The 17,143-nt window shown below is 49.6% G+C and overlaps 1 protein-coding gene across 1 annotated transcript in view; it reads right to left on the bottom strand.

The window, feature by feature from the left end:
• Positions 1-2,511: 2,511 nt before the first annotated feature.
• LOC113405781 (leucine-rich repeat-containing G-protein coupled receptor 6-like) overlaps positions 2,512-17,143 on the bottom strand; it is a 29,239-nt gene continuing 14,607 nt past the window's right edge. Inside the window, exons 7-8 of the mRNA XM_026647031.1 lie at positions 6,460-6,540; positions 2,512-5,361 (exon numbers count right to left, since the gene is read on the bottom strand). Coding sequence (XP_026502816.1) covers positions 4,124-5,361; positions 6,460-6,540 — 1,319 coding nt within the window. The 3' untranslated portion in view covers positions 2,512-4,123. The remainder of the gene's footprint in view (positions 5,362-6,459; positions 6,541-17,143) is intronic.

Genomic DNA, 17,143 nt, shown 5'->3' with positions numbered 1-17,143 from the left:
TCTAACTTTCAGAGGTACTGCGATCCTATTGATTTCAGTTGGAGTTATGGGTGTTGAGCAATTCTGGCAAAGTCCTGAAAATGTCCATTTTACACCACCTCTGCAATGGGCCCTTAAACTGAATCTGAACTAAGCAGTAGTTTAGTGAATGGAAGTGCTTTGTCACTAGCTTATATTAGGGCTTGTCTGCACTTAAAATACTGTAGTGGCTCAACTGCCGTGCTTCAGAGAAGATGCTTCCTTTGCCAGTGGCATGGGTTCTGCCGTTGGCGTAGGGAATCCACTTTGCTGAGAGGCAGTAGCTCAGGCAGCAAGAGAATTCTCCCGTCGGCCTAGCGCTGTCTACACCAGGGGTTAGGTCAGTTTAACTATGTCTCTTGGGTGTGGATTTTTCAAAGCCCTGATCGATGTAATTATACTGACCTAATTTCCTGGTGTAGGCCAGGCCTTAGACACAAGAGCCACAGCTCTATAGAAAATTACATATTTATGCAGGACATACATGTTAAATCGACTAGGCTAATAGCCTTTATGAATAGGAACATGGAAGCTGCCATGCTGGATCAGACTCATCTAGTTCAGTATCCTGTTTCTGATGATACTGTAGGGCGGGCCCCCAGAGGGCCGTGAAGGCATGTTTGGGCGGTGGGGGGGGTATGGCAAAGCCTAGGCTAGCCCCCACAGAGAGCGGGGAGGGAACATCACCCAGCCCCGCTAAGCCCCCAGCTCTGCTCTGGCCCTGCCCCCAGCCTTTGCCCTGCCCTCAGCTGTGGCTCCTTTACCCCTGTCTGTGCCCTCTTCCCCCCTCCCCGGGAGCTGTGTCCCCAGTGCCTGAAAAGTTTAGGGGCCACTGTACTAGATGCTTCAGAGAAACCCCTTTGTGGGCAATGACACTCTAATGATGTGGATGAATATGGAATTCTTGTGTCTTTGTGCCATGGTTTGTGTATTACCGTAATTTCCAGGAGCCCTAGTTATGGAGCAAGAATCACTGTAAGTGCTGAATCTTATTCCTACATGCTTAATTCTGTAACTAGACCTAGCACTTCACCTACCCCGGAGAAAGAGACTCCCTTCTCTGGCAACACAGGACAGAGAGCACATGGGGAAGGAGAGTGTGCAGGGAAGGACAAAAGAGGTGGAAGGCTGTTTCATGCACAAGGCCAGCATGAAGGGAAATGTGAATCCATGGGCCTAATTCTGCAACCTCTCCTATTGAAGTGAATGGGAGCTCGATGGAGAAAGGAGGGGTGCTTGCAGCAGCTGGGGCTGAGTGCAAGGAGATGAGGCAGTGACAGGCAGGTGGAGGAATGGAGTGAGGCAGAGGAGAGGTTGGGCAGGGCCTTCAAAGTCAACTTATCCTCAGGAGAGAGTTGAATGAGATTTGATTTTTAAAAGAGAACAGTTCCCTGTAGCTAGTCTGTTAATTTCTAGGCCTAAACTTCATGTCTTTGACTACCTGAAACTCCTCAATGAAGTTGGGACCGGAACATGTTAAATTCTCAGGCCTTTGCTCTCCCAGAAGCTGCAGGGAGCCCCTCCAACCACTCCATGCAGACTCAGCGTATAGGCAGCCGGGAAATTAAAGCCTTTGCTTCAGTAGTGCTTCAGTGACGCTCTTCCCCTCCCCTTCCATACAGAGTAATAATAATAGTTGCATCCAAATCAGGGCCGGCTCCAGGGTTTTTGCTGCCCCAAGCGGTGCAAAAAAAAAAAAAAAAAAAAAAAAAAGCTGCGATCTGCGGTGGCAATTCGGCGGGAGGTCTTTTGCTCCGAGCGGGAGTGAGGGACCGTCTGCCGAATTGCCGCCGAATAGCTGGACGTGCCGCCCCTCTCCGGAGTGGCCGCCCCAAGGACCTGCTTGGCAAGCTGATGCCTGGAGCCGGCCCTGATCAAAATATTTCCCATACAGCTCAACAGGAGTTTGCTTCTCCAGTAGGGACTGAACGTGGGGAACAGGGCACAGCCCTTTCTGTACCAATTCTGAGGTAGTTAGTGACGATGAACGTGTGGAAAGTCAATTACCTCCCCTCCCTCAAGTGCTTGAGCATGCAGGAAGTCCCACTGAACAATTAAAATGTGGTTCTGCTCTGAACTGCCTTGGGGAACTCTGTGTGAGTCTCAACGAATCCAGAGCAAATGCGTTCAATTTACCTATAAAGGGATGTTTTCTCCTACTGCTAGCCCCACTCACCTTCAGGGATTGTCTGTGTTAAAGCTTCTGCATTCTGTATTAGATGCACAGAAGGAGCCCAGTTTGACTCTCAGGGCATGTCTACATTATATACATATCCCAGACACAGAATGGAGTTAGCCAAGTCCAAAGGGTTCTGTCTCAGATGGTGTTTGTTTTACCTTCTCTTCTGTATCCCCAAAAGCTTATTGGGCGCGATACTAATGTTAATGAGACATAACCAACCAGTCATGGGTTTTTAACCCCATTCTAGGGGAAAACTGCAGCAATTATAACTTATTTTAAAATTACAATTTATTTTTCTATAGCGTCTTTCATACAGGATGCTTTACAGTTCATATACACAAAGAGGGTGTAGGAATTTAAAGGAATGGTCTGCAGGGGAGGGAAACTGGTTATATATAAATATACACATAATATACACACGCACGCATGCTGGATATTATATATGGCATCATATATACATACAATAACATATACATGGTGTATTAAAGGCATTACATCCAAGTCAGAGTTTCTCTTAGTACAGGCATGTGAGAGATGGATGTGTCCATGGTTTGTGTTTGATATAGGGTAGAATTAATGTTAAGAATAAATGATCAGAATGATATTAATCTGGTGCCCTTTAAAAGCAGACTGTGTTTGCCGCAGACTAACACCTCCAGTAAGACAATATCCCAGAGCATGGTGGCTGATAATGTTAACACTGATTGAGGAGAACAAATGGCAGGCAGCCCTGAGCGTGGTAGAGGATGCATATTTGGAGTAATAAGAAGGAACCGAGAAAAACAGCTCTGGAAGGGTTTATCCATATAAGCACAGAGGCCCAGAGCCTCAACGGTATTTAGGGGGCCTACTGCCCATTGAGACCAATGAGAGTTAGCTGCCTACATGCCTTTGAGGATCTGGACACGAAAGCAAGCAATCACAAAGCTGTCACTGCCCTTTAAAGGGAGTCGGGCTCAGCCGTGCCTGTGATGGGTCAGCTACTCGCCCGCTGATCCCAGCTGGTGGGGGAGCAGATGGCCCTATTCGTTATTAGGCCCAGTGGGAAGGGGTCAAATGGCTGTGTGAGTGCCGCTGGAAGGCTGGCACTGTGGAAGGGTGGTTGTCTCCTCTAGTAGGCCCTGGAGAAGGGCAAATGCGAGGCCCCAAATTAACAGCCACTTTTGAAAATGTTGCCCTTAATCCCCTCCCTTGGTTCCCCCAGCTGCGTAATGGGGAAGGCACAGTTCTGACTCCCGTCCCAGGGCGTGGCGGCGCTCACCGGAGGGTGTCTGTAACGTGTCCCGCGAGGTGCTAAGCATGAGGATTCTCCCACCTGCCGTGGGGTTGCAATGGGTTATTGCTGCTGCCGCTGTGGATGCTGCCTGCTGCCACGTCACTCCCACCTGCTCCATGCGCTCGCCTGTCCTCTTCCAGGACACACGACCAGCAGGACTGTGTGTGGGCTAGTGGCACAGCTGGTAGGGTCAGAGGGCAGCAGGCTTGGCAAGAGCTCCCGCTCCACCACAGAGGCTGTGGGGTCATTCCCTTGGGGAGGGGCGTCTCCCTGGGCTAGAAGCATTTTGGCTCCTTAGCTGCAGGTCCCTCCTGCTCTGACTTGGTATGCTAGGGGCCTGTCTAGGGAAACCCCGGGAAAGGGGTCTCTCTAGCTCCCTCTCTGGGCTCGGGGGGTCCCCTCTTAGGCAGAGGTGGAGGGGACGCAGTGTTTCTTTGTACAGTCGTGCACTTGTGTCCTGCCATGAAAGCCCTGAGCCCTTGGGATGATGGCTCAGGCTGTGCTGCCTGTTGAACAGGGTTATGATGCGGTGGGGGCGTGTCAATGCCTGACACAGATCAGCCTGCGTCTCGTCCCCTCAAGGCCGGGTGGGGGGCTCTTGCTTGGCTCATTTGATGAGGGGCTGCCTGCGTGGCCACTCGGGGGGTTTATAAGTGAGATGTGAAGGACGGTGCGGGCGGGGAAGGGAAGAAGCTGACCCGGAGGCTGCTGCTGGCTGGATCCCTGCTTTCCGAGGAAATCAGCAGCTCGTCATCGGTCAGGCAGGGGTGGCGGGCAGAGTAGCCACTCTCTTGCCCTCTGACACCCATCCTCTGCTGGCAGGGGATGAGCGTCACCGAGGGGAAGCTGTAGCCATCCAGGACGGGGTGCACACCCAAGGCGTCGGACGCCTCAAATATGTGATCGGCGTCAGAGAAGGTCACCAGCGCCTGGGTGGAGTCGTACGAGCTCTTCTCCATGTCATCTGAGGCGTATGACTGGGGGCAGCTGCCCTTGGTCTGGCCCCTGTGTCGCAGCAGGCGCAGGTCGTCTCGGAAGTGGGGGTTGAAGAGCAGATAAAGCAGGGGGTTCAAGCAGGCAGGTAAGGGCAGCACCACCAGCAGGACTGACTTGATGACCTCCGGGGTGATGAGGAAGAGGTTGAGCATGGAGGAGAAGGTGAGGAAGGCTACCGGGCAGTAGAGGAGACAGTTGGTGAAGATCAGCCAGGCCACGTGCTTGATCATGGCACAGTCCCAGAGGGTGTCGAACTCCCCTTTCAGCAGGTTGCAGTAGAGCCGGATGTAGGTGCCCGTGATGATCAGGAAGCAGAGGGTGTTCAGCATCACCAGGGCCACCATGAAGCCCAGGGTGGAGGATTTCCCGTCGGGGATGGGGGACGGGAGGCAGAGAGGGGACGTGCCGTACTCCCCAACGGAGAAGAGTGGCAGCGCCGCGGCCGCGCAGGACAGTGTCAGGCAGCCCAGCGTGGCGGCTTTAACGCTGTTGAAGGAAGGCGACTTCCCATACAGCCGGAAGCAGGAGACCGAAACGCTGCACTGCACAGTGGCCAGAGTCAGCAGGAGGATGGCGGCCTCTGAGGCGAAGACGGACAGGAAGCCCGTCGCCCTGCAGCCCGCGCCCGTCTCCCACCTGGCCCCGTACTTGGCAAACTGCCCATAGGTCAGGGCGTCGACCACGGCCAGCATGCTGCAGTAGACGCCCGTCAGCATATTGGCCCCGGCTATGGAGCCGATGACGAACTTGACTGGCGAGAGGTAGCTGGGCGAGGCGAAGACGGCCAGGCTGACCAGCCCGTTGCAGAGCACTGAGACCAGCGCGATGGCCCAGACCCCCAGGCGGATGATCCAGCTCTCAAACAACTGAGTGCAAGGCTTGAAGGGACCTGCAAGGAAACGAGGCCCAAAGTCATCGACCCTGCTGTAGCGTCGCTGATACGGCACCTCGGTCTGATCCTGGCCAGGGCTTGACCCAGCCAGTCCCACTCCCATTCAGCGCTACCAAGCAGAAGTGGGTCGGAACAAATGCCCAAGACCCGCTAAGGGCACCTCTTACCCAGGAGACTTTCCAAGAGCCCTGTGCTTCCAGTGTTACCCCTGAGCTCTTCCCCAATGTCCCCTCCCCCCCAGTTGCCTAAGGGGGTGCTGGTGCTGCCCAGTGGGTAAGAGCACAATGCATATAAGTAGGAGCGAACATTCCTGAGCAGGACAGAGAGTGTAGAAGCGAGGAGGGCTGTGCTGGCATCTGTGTGCATGGCCCCGGGCTGTGTGGTGTGAACGTCACCCCTTTACTCTGACTTGGTAAGTTTCTGGAGGAGATGGTACGATGAAACTGCCTACAATGGCATGGAGCTGATCTGCAACTGCTAGCAGCAAATATCTCCACCGGCCAGAGATGGGACACTAGATGGGACACTGAGTTACTACAGAGAATTCTTTCCCAGGTGTCTGCCTGGTGGGTCTTGCACACATGCTCAGGATTTAACTGATCACCATATTTGGGGCTGAGGAGGAATTTCCCCCTGGAAAGTCAAGACTAGCTTCTGCAAAGCAACCCACATGTGCGGGAGCCTTGGGTGAACATGTGAAGCACTGCTGCTCTGTTTGGTACCAGGGTAGGTGGTTTGGTCTGCAGCTTCCTATACTAGTGTGTGATGGGGCCAATCCAATCCCCTCTTCTGCTAGGACATACAGCCTTCCTAGGCATGGGACCTTGTACAGGAAAAGGCTGGAGGTGGGAAGAGCTCTGTAGAAGGATGGGGTTACCGTGAGTCCTCCCTCTCCACCTGAGAGGGCACTAGCTCCATGGCTTCAGCATGGGAAAGAGGAATCCCACCGCTGCCCCCAGGACCCAGCCCGGATTTTGGTCTATGTGTGTATGTAGCGAGTGGTGAGATGTAGGGGGAAAGACGTGGGAGTTGGCTGCATTAGAAGGGCCTCGAGTCTTATTTAGAGGCGGGGTCTCCTCTCAGCTCGCTGCTCACCGGGGCTGGGTGTGCACTGGATGGTGGGGTGCAGCTTTGACTCCTCAAACTCCAACTGGAAGTCATCCATGTCCAGGTCATCTAGGCAGGAAAAGGAAAAAGGGAAAATGAGCTCAGAACAGAACACTGCCGGGACACAAGGTCAGTGCCAGGCCGGTGCCGGGAGCTTTTCAAATTTTACAAGGCAAGAAGGGACCACTGTGATCATCCAGTCCAACCTCCTGCTTAGAACAGGCCAGAGACCTGCCCTGAGTTAATTCCTGTTGGAACTAAAGCAGATCTTCTAGAAAAACATCCAGTCTTGATTTAGCAGTTGCCCATGTTGGAGAACCACACCACAATCCTTGGTAAGTTATCATCACTCTTAAAAATTTACACCTTATTTCCAGTCTGAATTTGTCTAGCTTCAACTTCCAGCCATTGGACATTGTTAGACCTTTGTCTGTCAGACTGAAGAGCCTGTTATTAAATATTTGCTCGCCACATAGGTACTTACAGACTGTGATCAAATCACCCCTGACCTTCTCTTTGTTAAGCTAAATAGATTGAACTCCTTGAGTCTCTCATTATAAGGCAGGTCCTCCAACCCTTTAATCATTCTTGTGGCTCTTCGAACCCGCTCCCACTGCCTGTGTTTGTGAGACCAACCTGCAGGATTAAAGGGGATGTTGCGGTCTTGCTTGCCCTTTGTGTTTACTGCTGTGGAGAGGGCAGAGGGTGCATGTCCCTGGAGAAGGCTGTTAAGTTGGCAGGGAAGCCAGCCCCTCACCATTTTAAAAATGAGTCTCACAATATTTGATGTTTTAATTAAAGCCCCAGGTCCCAGAGTCATGTGATTACATGGGCATCTCAGCTTGCCTTAAAAAAAAAGTGGATGTTCCTAGCCCTCTTGGTAGCGGAGAAAAGCCTGAACACGTGACCCAAGAGTGTCAACTCGATGGGGCAGGGTCTGTCTGTTTGTTCTGCCTTTGTACAGCACCTAGCACAAGTGTTATAGTTGTATGCCTGGAGCACCGAGGTGCCCTAGTCCTGGAGCAGGAGGCCACAAAAGGTGGTCCCTGCCCAAAGAGCAGATAATCTAAGTATGGTGGGGTCTTGACCCATGCCTATGTGCTACAGTAATATGATAGTAACCTAAAGACTCAAACTGGAAGGCAAAGACAAAGATCCCAAAGTTTGTTTATTTATTTATTTAAAATCTCACAATGTTTTGGGGCCCGGCTCCCCATTTTTGACCATTTGGAGTTGGTCCTGCTGAATTTTGCCAACGGGAACCTTTGTGGGTTTTCAAGTGGCCCAGCTCCCTGAGCCAGTGGATTCTGATCTCAGCTGGGCCATTGTAAATATGAAGCTGGTTGGTTCGGTCTTGGTTGCACACAGGTGTAAATAAACTCAGAGTCTGGCCTGCTGTGTGCTCCCTTGCAACTGCACCCCGATCACAACTCGTGGGCTGTCCCGGAGGAGGCTCCTGTTCTGTCTGGAGCAGCAGCTGAGAAGGGCGGGGGGGGGGAGGCAGGGGAGAGGAGGGGTAGAATGCAGTTGTAGTCTTTACGCTTGCACCCTGAGGACCAGGCCTTTTCCTGGTGTAAGAATCAGGTGCTTGTGGGCTAATCCAAGACCTGCTTTTCTCCATTGCCACTCACATATCAATGGCATCTGGCCCCAAATAATCCAGTTGATTGCTGCGAATCCTTAGCTATGGAAACACCAAAACAAGGGTGAGTGCTTTCCCATTGCACCACCACAACGCACAGCACCAGCTGAGGAGCTGCTGTGGCTAGCACACCCTGGCTTGGAGCCCTTGTGGGTATTCTCGGCACCCTTGTTTGGGAGCATCTCACCACAGCCCATGTTTCCTGCCCTGTAGGACTCGGGGAGACTCTTCAGCCAAGCCCCGAGGGAGATGGGATTGTCCATGTGGGGGCAGTGGGGTGGGGGAGGTTGTTGATGGGGGTGGCTGCCCAATGCAAGAAGCAACTGTTGCTGTTTGCAGAGGCCATGGCCAAGGGAACATAGGGCCAGATTTACAAAGGTATATAATCGCCTAGAGATGCAGATACCCACCTAGTGGGATTTACTAAAGGGCCTAAGCAGCTTAGCAGCTCAACCCAATGGGCACCTAACCTGCTTAGGAACTTTTGACCATCCCACTAGGTACCTGTCTGCATCTTCCAGTCCCTAAATACTTTGTACATTTGGCCAAGAGTATTATTTCATAATAATAATAATGATAAATAATGTGCTGTCTTCAGCACCTCCGACAGATTCTGTGGCCTTCTTGGTTTCAGGAAGCCTTGGAAAAAACAGACTGCTTTTCATCTGTTTGCCCAAGCATTAAAATATTGCTGCTGTTCTGGAGTCTGGCAAGAAAACACCCAGAGTGGGGTGGAAAATATTTCCTCCTTGTACTTTACAGTCTTGTATACCCATCGAGTCTTCTTCTGCTCTCAGGCCCTGGCACACTGTGTCCTGATCCCCTGACAATGGAAGCCTTCAGTTTCTCTGGCCCAGCCCTTTCCTGTTTGGGAACGCTGCTGTACATAAGGCCTTGACTGCTTTGCATTTAACAGATGCTCCATACTGCAGGATGGTCCTGGGCCAAGGCCACTCCAACCAAGGCAGGAAATGTAAACTGGGAGTTCCTCTCCTCATTGGGAACGTGGGCACACGTCAGCCGGGAAAGCGCTGGAATAAATGAGCTATTCCTCGGTGAGTGGGAATAGTCTAACAGTGCCCAGTTCTGTTCTAGCAGGGCAGGTTGCCTTAGTTTTGTAACATCCCCTAATGTGTTTATTTGGACTCTGCTAAGAGGCCTACAAGCCTTTGGGCATGGGCGCTCAGCTAGTCATTCCATGGCTTGATGGGCTGATCCCAGGAGCCTGAAAGCAGAGCGTTGGGGTGCTACTCTGTAGAGCAGAGGTCAGAGCTAACGAAGAGTGACGCTCTGTATTAGCTATTTCTCACTCCATATAGATCTTGTTTTCTGCCATAACCAGGGCTCTCACACCTCATAATTTATGAATAATGTTATGAATGAAAGGCGGCCTGGCAATGAGCTGCATTGCTTTTCTACGGTAGCCACATTACAGCTCCGAGCATGTCAGCAACCGGGATAGAAGAGGCTGTGTTGCCCAACTGTCTAGACAGATGATCTTCTGCTGTTTGTTTAGCTTGAGGTGCTAAGAAGGCGAGCTAGGCAATATGTCTGGAAAAGGCGCATGTTCCCATAAACATCCTTTAGTCAAAACAACCCAAGTACACAAAGAAGCACCATTGTGTTCCCTTTGAAACTGGTGGCAAAACTCCTATTGACCTCCATGGGAGCACAGTTGGAGATAATGGAGGATGCGTGCAGAATCCATTACAAGTGGGAATAAAAAGCCAGTCTGTGTTTTACGTGTGACTGTCACAGATGCAAAGTGCCACCCAGACAGAAGTGAGCTACCCAGTCCAGTCATTCACTAGGAACAGGAATTTCTACAGCCAGGAGAAAGGGGCTCTGGGTTGGGTCCCTGAGACAGCAGCCAGTCTAATGAACTGACAAAATCAGCTTGGTCAACAGTTACCACACAATGGGATCTAAAGTCCCTCAGTTATTTCCTGCTCTTCGTATGGGGGAACAGCGGTATCCCACATCTTTATTATCATTTGTATTATGCTAGCATCTGGAAGCCTCAGCTGAGATCGGGAACCCACTGTGTTACATGTTTTACAGACATACAGGTGTGACTAGAATGGGCAATTATTTTTGGTCAAATAGTAAAGTCGCCCCAAAATGAAACTATTTGGGAATTCGAGTTGAATTTGACGAATAGTTTCGGCTGAATAAAAAAATAGAAAAAAAGAAATGGACAGAATTAAAATGGTTCATTTTGACATTTTGGAAACAACACGTTTTGACTTTTCATTTTGACATGGTGTTTCATTTCTAAATTTCATTCAATTTGTTTAATTTTTTTTAAAAAGGGTAAAAAGCACCCAAAAAGTAATGAAACAACAACAAAAAATTGTTTTAGGTCAAATGAAACATTTCATTCAACCTGAAAAGAATTTTTGTTCATTTTTTTTTATTTGTTTTGGTAAGAAAACCCAAGAAAGTTTCATTTTTGGTTAGAAATGAACTGATTTTTATTTTACGTTTTGGTTTGTCCATCAAACCGAAAAATCAATATTTGCTCAGCTCTATTCTTGATGGTCCATGCCCTGAAGAGCATATGTCTAAAGAGTTGACAATTTCAATGTCAAATACCATAGCATGGTGACTGCTGGCGAATGGTGACCTTTCATTGATGATAACTGTGCATCAGACAGAAAGACGGAATGTTTTCTCTCCCCCGAGTTCTGATAGTCTGTTGGTTTTAGGAAATGAGGCTTATATTTTATGGCCTTGCTAATTTTTGCTGCCATCTTCGTTGTCCTTTCTCCTGCCAAAGCTGTAAACTAAGAGAGACCAATCACAACTGGGCAAAACAACCCCACTGATTTCATCCTGCTCTCGAAGCTGATGGCTGCTAAATAAAACCTGGTCACTACATTTAGGAGGCTAAATGGAAGTAGTGCTCATTGGGAGGCAGTGTGGTTTAGTGGATAGTGTACCAGACTAGGAACTCAAGAGACCTGGTTTCTATTTCTGGCTCTGACCTGGTGGTTGACCTTGGACAAGTCACTTTGCCTTTCTGTGCCTCAGTTTCCCCATATTGACCTCCTTTGTCATGTGCTTTAAGATCTACTGATGGAAGGAGCTAGTTATCATTTGAAAACCTGCCCCATAGCCTTTCTTGCAGGCTGTCTTACAGCAATGAAGTGGCTGAATGCAAACTGTTATATGCTGCTGTTTCCTCGCCTTTGTCATGTCCCATCCATCAGGGTTGGTGGCTCTTGTTCTTGGTCTCCAAGCGTTCTTGTCCAGTGAGTGTTCTAAGCTGACACCAACCTTTTTCATGTCCTCCTTCAGCATCTCAAACCACCATTTTCTAAGTCTTCCTTGTGGTCTTTGTCCCACGATTATTAGCTCTGGTACTCTCTGTGCATCCTATCCCATATCTTGTCGTCTCACATGACCAACCATATCAGGTGATACTCCCTCAGCTTTTCCATGATGGGGGCTACCTGTGTCATGGCTCATACCATTTCATTGCGTAGCCTATCAGCTCTCATCTTACCCAGCGTCTACCTGAGCATTCTCATTTCGGCAGTGTGCAGTGGTTGTTCTCTCTTCCTCACTGGCCAGCGTTCCGACCCATACATCATGGCTGGCCTAATCATGGATGTATCACTTTGCTCTTTAGTTTACTTGGCATGTCCTTAAAGCATAGAGGTCCCATCAACCCCCTCCATTTCACAAAGGACTCGTCGCACGGCTCCTAACATCCACATTCATCACTCAACACTGAACAAGCTATGGAAGTTGTTGCACAGACATGAACTGAATACCACCCTGTTTTACTGGCTTCTCGTTGTCCCTCTCAATGGAGCGTTGCATATATTCAGTCTTTTGTTGGCCAATTCATCAGCTATTTTCTTCTAATGCAGCCCTCCATAGTTCTCAGTCCCTTTCCAGTTCGGATTTATCTTCATGGCACAATCTAATGTCATTGGTGAAAACATGCTCCACGGAGCCTCTCCCCTAATCTCCTGAGTCAAGGTGTCCACTACAGTCACAAAAAGGAATGGGCTTAAGGCTGAGCCTTGATGTATACCCACCCTCCCAGTGAATGACTCGCTGTCGGTGCAGTTTCTTCTGTGCTCTCTACTGTTGTGCTACCCTCATACATGTCCATGATAGTCTGAACATATGTCTCCAGAAGATTGTGTGGCCGCAGGCACCACCATAACAATTCTCTAGGAATTCTGTCATAGGCCTTCTCTAAATCCATGGCTAATAAGTGCAGTTTCTTGCATCTTTCCCTGTGTATCTCCTGCAATGTTCAGGCTGCAAACACTGCATTCATCGTTGACCTTCCTGGCATAAACCTGAATTGGTGGTCAACCGCTTGATACTCCAACTCCTCCTGAAGTTTTCCTCCATAATTCTTTCCAGTCATTTCATCGTGTGACTCATTAAGTTGGTGGTAGAGTTGCCAGGTGTCCGGTTTTCGACCAGAACGCCCGGTCGAAAAGGGACCCTGGCAGCTCTGGTCAGCACTGCTGACTGGGCCGTTAAAAGTGTGGTTGGCACGGGGCTGGCAGGCTCCCTACCCAGCTCCGTGTGGCTCCCTGGAAGCGGCATGTCCCTCAGCTCCTAGGCGGAGGAATGGCGGCGCCTGCAGGTGGAGGCAGCAGGCACCACGCAGAGCCGCCTGGCTATGCCTCTACCTAAGAGCCAAGGGACATGTCGCCGCTTAAGGGGAGCCGCCTGAGGTGAGCGCCGCCCAAAGCCCGCACCTCTCACCTCCTCCCACACTCCAACCCCCTGCCCTGAGCCCACTCCTGCTCCCAAACTCCCTCCTGGAGCCTGAACCCCCTCCTGCTCCCCAACCCCCTGCCCCAGCTTGTAACCCCGCCCAACCCAACCCCCTGCCCCAGCCTGGAGCCCCCTCCTACACCCCAAACCCATCATCCCCTTCCCCACCCTAGAGCCCGCACCTCCAGCTGGAGCCCTCCCCCTCCCCCCCCCCCCACAACCCCCTGCCCCAGCCCGGAGAAAATGAGCGAGTGAGTGAGGGTGGTGGAGAGTGAGCGACAGAGGGAGGGGGGATGGAGTGAGCAGGGGTGGGGCCTCGGAGAAGGGCGGGGCCTTGGGGCAGGTGCAGGGCATGGGGTGGGGCAAGGGTGTTCAGTTTTGTGCAATTAGAAAGTTGGCAACCCTAGCTGATGGGTCGGTAATTATGACATTCTTTCACATCTCCCTATCTGATACTTGATGTGCTCTTCCTTCACACATCAGGCCTTTTTTTCAATATGGAGAATTAAATTGAAAAAGTTTGTTACCATCGCCACTCCCTCATGGCCTAATGCTTTACATGCCTGGACTGGTCCCGCATTGGGTCCCACTCCCTTCTCACCTGTCATCATCTCTAGCATTGTCTGAGGCGATCGTCTGAAGCTGGAATCGGGCTTCCCAGCATGGGTAGACGGTCACGTGTTAGCCCTGCTCAAGCTAGCATGCTAAAGTAATACTATGGCTGGGGGAGCATGGGCAGTGGCTCGGGCTAGCCACCCAAGTACAGACCCAGGGGGTCCAGGTGGGTACGTACTTGGGTGACTAGCCCGAGCTGCCGCCAGTGCTGCCCTGGATAGGCTGTTATTTTTAGCATGAAAGTTCAAGCAAAGCTAGTACGCGTCTGTGTAACTGTGCTGGGAAGCATGCTCCCAGCTGCAGGGTTAGACTTAGCTAAATTCTCCACCACGGGGATAGGTCTTGTAAGGCTGTTGCTTGCACGTACTCCCCTCAACAGTTTCTTCACATCCTCCCCATTGAACAGTTTCTCATAGAACCGTGGCCACCTCGTACTGATTTCCCCGTCTTCCATCAGCACGCTTCCGTTTTCACAGTTGATACTTCACAACTTCCAAGTCCTCTGTGCTTATTTGCCTAATCTTGGCTAATTTATAGATTGCTTTTTCCCCTTCCTTCGTTAATAGACTCGTGTATGAGGCTTTACATGCCTGACCCTTAGCTTCCACGTTCACGGTTCTTACCATTTTCTTTACCAGCGTGTATTCCTCATAACTTTCCACCGTTCTTACTTTCTGCCATCATTGAAACCTTGCCTTCTTCTTCTTTACTGCTTCCTGCATATTGCTGGACCATCGCCACATCTCCTAGCCATGACATTCCCCTCCTGTTGGTTGCCCACAGACAAAGTTGTTCACTTTCTGTAATATTATTTGGCTATTTTCCCCCAGTCTTCGCTGGTATTATCATGATCGGTTTGGTCATTGTCCAACCTCCTTAGAGCCTCATCCTTAAATTTCAGACTTATCAGTGAGCCTCCACCACTTTATTCTTTGTTCCACAACTTGTCTTTTGCCCCGTAGCCTTTTCATCCGGAAGTCCATGACAAGCAATCTATGTTGCTCCGCTATCTGCTCTCCTGGGATCACGTTACAGTTTCTCATGTTTTTTAGATCTCTTCCTCTTGGCAGGAAGTAGTCAGTCTGGGATCAGTATGTAATTAAATTCTCAGGCCATGGGCTCTGGCTAACCCTAAAGTATCCTTCAGCTTCACTTCTGGTTCCAAAGTCTCATCCTCCATGACAATTGTTGTAGCCATCACTGTGTTCTCAACCTGTCCATTGGGGTCAGCTCCAATCATCAAGTACTCACCTTGTGGTTCTTCACTTAGCACTTGGTCCAGTGCTATCTTCTCAGAATTTCTTCTTTTCAGTCATACAACCAAACTCCAGCATGTATATTTGTTCTCTGTTCAGTGCTATTCTAACTTTTATCAGCTGATCAGTCTTCCTTTGCATGTCCACTACCTTTTCCTGTAATATTTCTGCTATGATTATTCCTGATCCATTCCGCCTTGCTTCTGAGCCCTGATACATTATCTTGTAACCCTCCCTGATGTTCATGGATTTCAATCCCTTCAATTTTGTCTTTTTGTTTACAGGCACTGTGCACTGTCCTTTTCAACATCTTGGCCACTTCTCTTGATTTCACAGTCATTGTTCCCACATTCAGGGAAGCCATACATAGTTCTTGGATTCCTTTCTTTAGTCACATGTGCCAGGAATGCGGTGGCCTTTTCCCATTTTCCACAGCTGTTAGGTGAAGCAGTTGCCTGTCTCGTACAGGGGACGCCCTAGCATTGTACTGAAATACTCTCTGGAGACAAAGACCCACAGAGCACGTGTGACTGGCACAACTTTTACACACCAGCTGGCCAAGTCTGATGCTCTTGGTTTGAAACTGGAGTCCCTTCTCCTAGGTCGACTGCTTACCATGGCTAGCAGTTCCCATCTGCCTGGAGCAATCTGGTTGTACGGCACCAGTTTCCTGTCTTTCACACCATTGCTACATCCTGGGCAAAAATCCTGGGTTATTTGCTCTTAAGCAAGAAGCTTAATCTCTGGGGGGAAGGGCGGAAAGCTTTGTTCCTCCTTACTGAGGCACTTAATTTACTGTCCTTCTAAATTCATGTAACAAGGCCTGGCTACAATTGCTGAAGGCCACACAGGAGGCCTTGGGAATAAAACAATTACTAAAATGTTAAAATAGCAATTTATACATGTGTTTAAAAAACTCACGAGCAAAAGTGAGTCATTCACTGGAGACGCAAGGGTCCATTATTGAATGTTTAATGACCGAGACATGCCAGGGCCACGCCTAGCTAAGGACATGCTTGTACAGTCAATGCACGATCTTTGCACCTTCAGACCATGGGAATTATTCGGACAGGCATTTAGCATAGGCCTAGGTGGCTCTTCCTCCCTCTGGGCTGCCAAGAGTCTCATCCCTCAGAATTGTTCTGCTTCACTTCCTGGTCCTAATACCCTACGAACACCCTAAAAGGTGTTGGAACTAATTCAGCTCAGGGTCTCCTGGGAGGTGCTGAACACCCTTAACTCTTATTGACTTCAACGGGAGCTCTGGGCGCTCAGCCCCCGGCAGGATCGGAGCACGACAGAGTAGCCACTGAGTGATCAAATGACTCAAATGGCAGTGAGAAAGCTAGTCCCTGAATGGTGGGGATCTGCAGGGAGTGTCGCTGACACTCATAGCACAGCCAGTTCATTTTACATTTCATTGAAATGGCTGCAATTCGCTGGGCCAACGCCCCAGCTGCGTGCACCAATGTTGTTAAAGTATGGGACACATTAATGATGGAAAAAATGACAAGGCTGCGAAGAGGTTCCTGCAGCGCTGATGTTAACACGTGGTTCTACATCACCTACTCAGTGTTACTACCCAGCTTGCCATGATTCCTGGGCCTGCCGCACTCACAAGAGCTAAGTTTATTAGTTTTCACTAATGAAGCTTATTCATAGGCTCCAATAGATCGGAGGGGGGAGGGAGTACAGACTGCCCTGGTCAATAATGTGAGGTCTATGGACCATTTTCATAGCTGTATACCCATAATTCAGACCAATATAATAGAATCATTGACTCTCAGGGTGGGAAGGGACCTCAGGAGGTCATCTAGAATATCAGGGTTTGGAAGGGACCTCAGGAGGTCATGTAGTCCAACCCCCTGCTCAAAGCAGGACCAATCCCCAACTAAATCATCCCAGCCAGGGCTTTGTCAAGCTGGGCCTTAAAAACCTCTAAGGATGGAGAGTCCACCACCTCCCTAGGGAACCCATTCCATTCCATATCTAGCTATTCATTTTGTTCCAAAAGTTCCTTCTAGCAAATTTTCCAAAGGAAATGTTTTCCACTGGAAAATGCCGAGCCCATTAAATGGAAACATTTTTTGGGGGAATGTATCGATTTTGTCAGCATTTTTATGGGAAATTACCCAAACCTTTCATTTTGAGTTGAATGTTATGATACTATAATTGACAATGTAATATAAAAGTTGAAATGGTTCTACTAATATATAATATGGTCAAAATGATAAAGGCAAGAGTTTGGAATAGTTCATTTTGTGAAAAATGAGGCGATTTGGACTTTTGGTCCCTCTTTGGGGCTAAATGAAATTTTGAAATCTCAGATTTTCCTGCAGTTGGGAATTGAGCAGTTCTGGTTTTTTGAGTAACTCTTCTCACTTCCTGGCCCAGGGGAGAGGGCACCATA

This window comes from Terrapene carolina, unplaced genomic scaffold (assembly GCF_002925995.2).
Source record: "Terrapene carolina triunguis isolate 2854851 unplaced genomic scaffold, T_m_triunguis-2.0 Scaffold50838, whole genome shotgun sequence".
Lineage (NCBI taxonomy): Eukaryota > Metazoa > Chordata > Testudines > Emydidae > Terrapene > Terrapene triunguis.
The sequence above is the reverse complement of the archived record's forward strand: the minus strand, read 5'-3'. Positions and strand labels throughout refer to the sequence as shown.